Source organism: Cyprinodon variegatus, unplaced genomic scaffold (assembly GCF_000732505.1).
Source record: "Cyprinodon variegatus isolate N-32 unplaced genomic scaffold, C_variegatus-1.0 Scaffold406, whole genome shotgun sequence".
Taxonomy (NCBI): Eukaryota; Metazoa; Chordata; class Actinopteri; order Cyprinodontiformes; family Cyprinodontidae; genus Cyprinodon; species Cyprinodon variegatus.
In genome coordinates, this window is record NW_015150859.1 from 98,288 (window position 1) to 99,722 (window position 1,435).

At 42.1% G+C, this 1,435-nt stretch overlaps 1 protein-coding gene across 1 annotated transcript in view; it reads right to left on the reverse strand.

Annotated features, from left to right (window-relative positions):
* Nucleotides 1–1,435, reverse strand: part of LOC107093063 (rho guanine nucleotide exchange factor 12-like) — a 101,914-nt gene that overhangs the window by 57,662 nt on the left and 42,817 nt on the right. Inside the window, exons 5-6 of the mRNA XM_015387882.1 lie at nt 826–883; nt 231–451 (exon numbers count right to left, since the gene is read on the reverse strand). Of these exons, the coding sequence (XP_015243368.1) occupies nt 231–451; nt 826–883 (279 nt within the window). The remainder of the gene's footprint in view (nt 1–230; nt 452–825; nt 884–1,435) is intronic.

The following is a 1,435-nucleotide window of genomic DNA, read 5'->3' on the forward strand; positions in this document are numbered from 1 at the left end:
GTGTGTCGCTGAATGTGAGCATTGATGACTGAAAGACATCTTCTGCCTCCATTTATCTGTTTACTACAGTCTGTTGGATTCATGTTAATGTGGATTTAAAGACATTTCAATTAGTGGAAAAAAATCAACCAAATCTTTTGCTACACCGATGCAGTACCTCCGTGGACCCCTAGGGGCCGCATACCCATTGCTGAAGCCCTCTGCAGTAGGTCTAAGGCTTAGTGGCTTACCCCATCAGACAGGGTGCAGGTGATGTGGTTGTTGGGGCTGCAGGACTGGTTCCCACTCAGAAAGCTGCTCTGCTCCCCCAGTGCTGGAGAGATGGAGGCTGGAAGAGAAAGAGGCGTCCCGGCTTCCCCAAGTTCTTCCTCCTCCTCCTTCGTCTCTTCCAGAGGCATCTGGGGAAGCCCTGGGGGCCTCCCCAGCACCGTTAGGGCTACATAGGAACCGGCTGAGAGAAAGAGGGATATCTGCTCAGACGATGATGCCTTTCATACTTAAATGCATTAAATGAGCTGCATATAACTATCACAGTACTATTATCGCTTTAAATCTATAAAAATAGATCTATACCAACTGTAAAGTGCTGAAAGTATTCCAAATAATAATCATTATTCTTACTTTTCAGACGTAACTGAACATTCGTTTCATAGTAAGAAATATGTGGATCTGCATGTTTATTTGACTTATTTCTAATAGTCTTTGCAGAAGAGAAATAAAAACATGATCAAAGACACAAACACTGTTACGGCTGCTTTAACCGCATCTATTATCACTTAATCATTTACATGCAGGAAAACTTACTGAGTGGAGGAGCATACTTACATTTTATTAATTCTACAACCTCTAAGTGGTTTGAATGCGTCACTAAAGTCCCGTTAACCTGTTAGGAGAGGAAGAACTAGAAATTAATCCTTTACAATGAAACATCAATGAAACAGTGAAAATAGTTTAGTTTAAAGATTATCTATTAACAGAATGTGTTGTAGACCTTATGCAACCTCAGCTAGAATGAGCAACACCACTGTAACTATTTAGAACTATTTACGGTATCAGTTCAGGACTAAAATACGGCTCCGATGTTCTTTGTAGGCTCAATGTCATTGTTGGAAGTGGCGGCCTAGTGGATAGGGCATAGGACTTGGAATCCTGAGGTTGTGAGTTTGAAACCCAATCCTACAGTCTGCCACTCTGGGTCTCTGAGTGGGACCCTTCACCCCCAATTGCTCCCCGGGCGCTGCACAGTGGCAGCCCACTGCTCCACAAAGAGGATGGGTTAAATGCAGAGAGTTCATTTCCCCATTTTTTATTATTATGTCCAAAACCAGAGCTCTCAAGCCTCAACCAAAGTATGAGATAAATTTCCATGACTTCACAAACAAATAGGAAACATTCAATTTTAATTCAGTTTATCTCTATAGCAGCAATTCACATC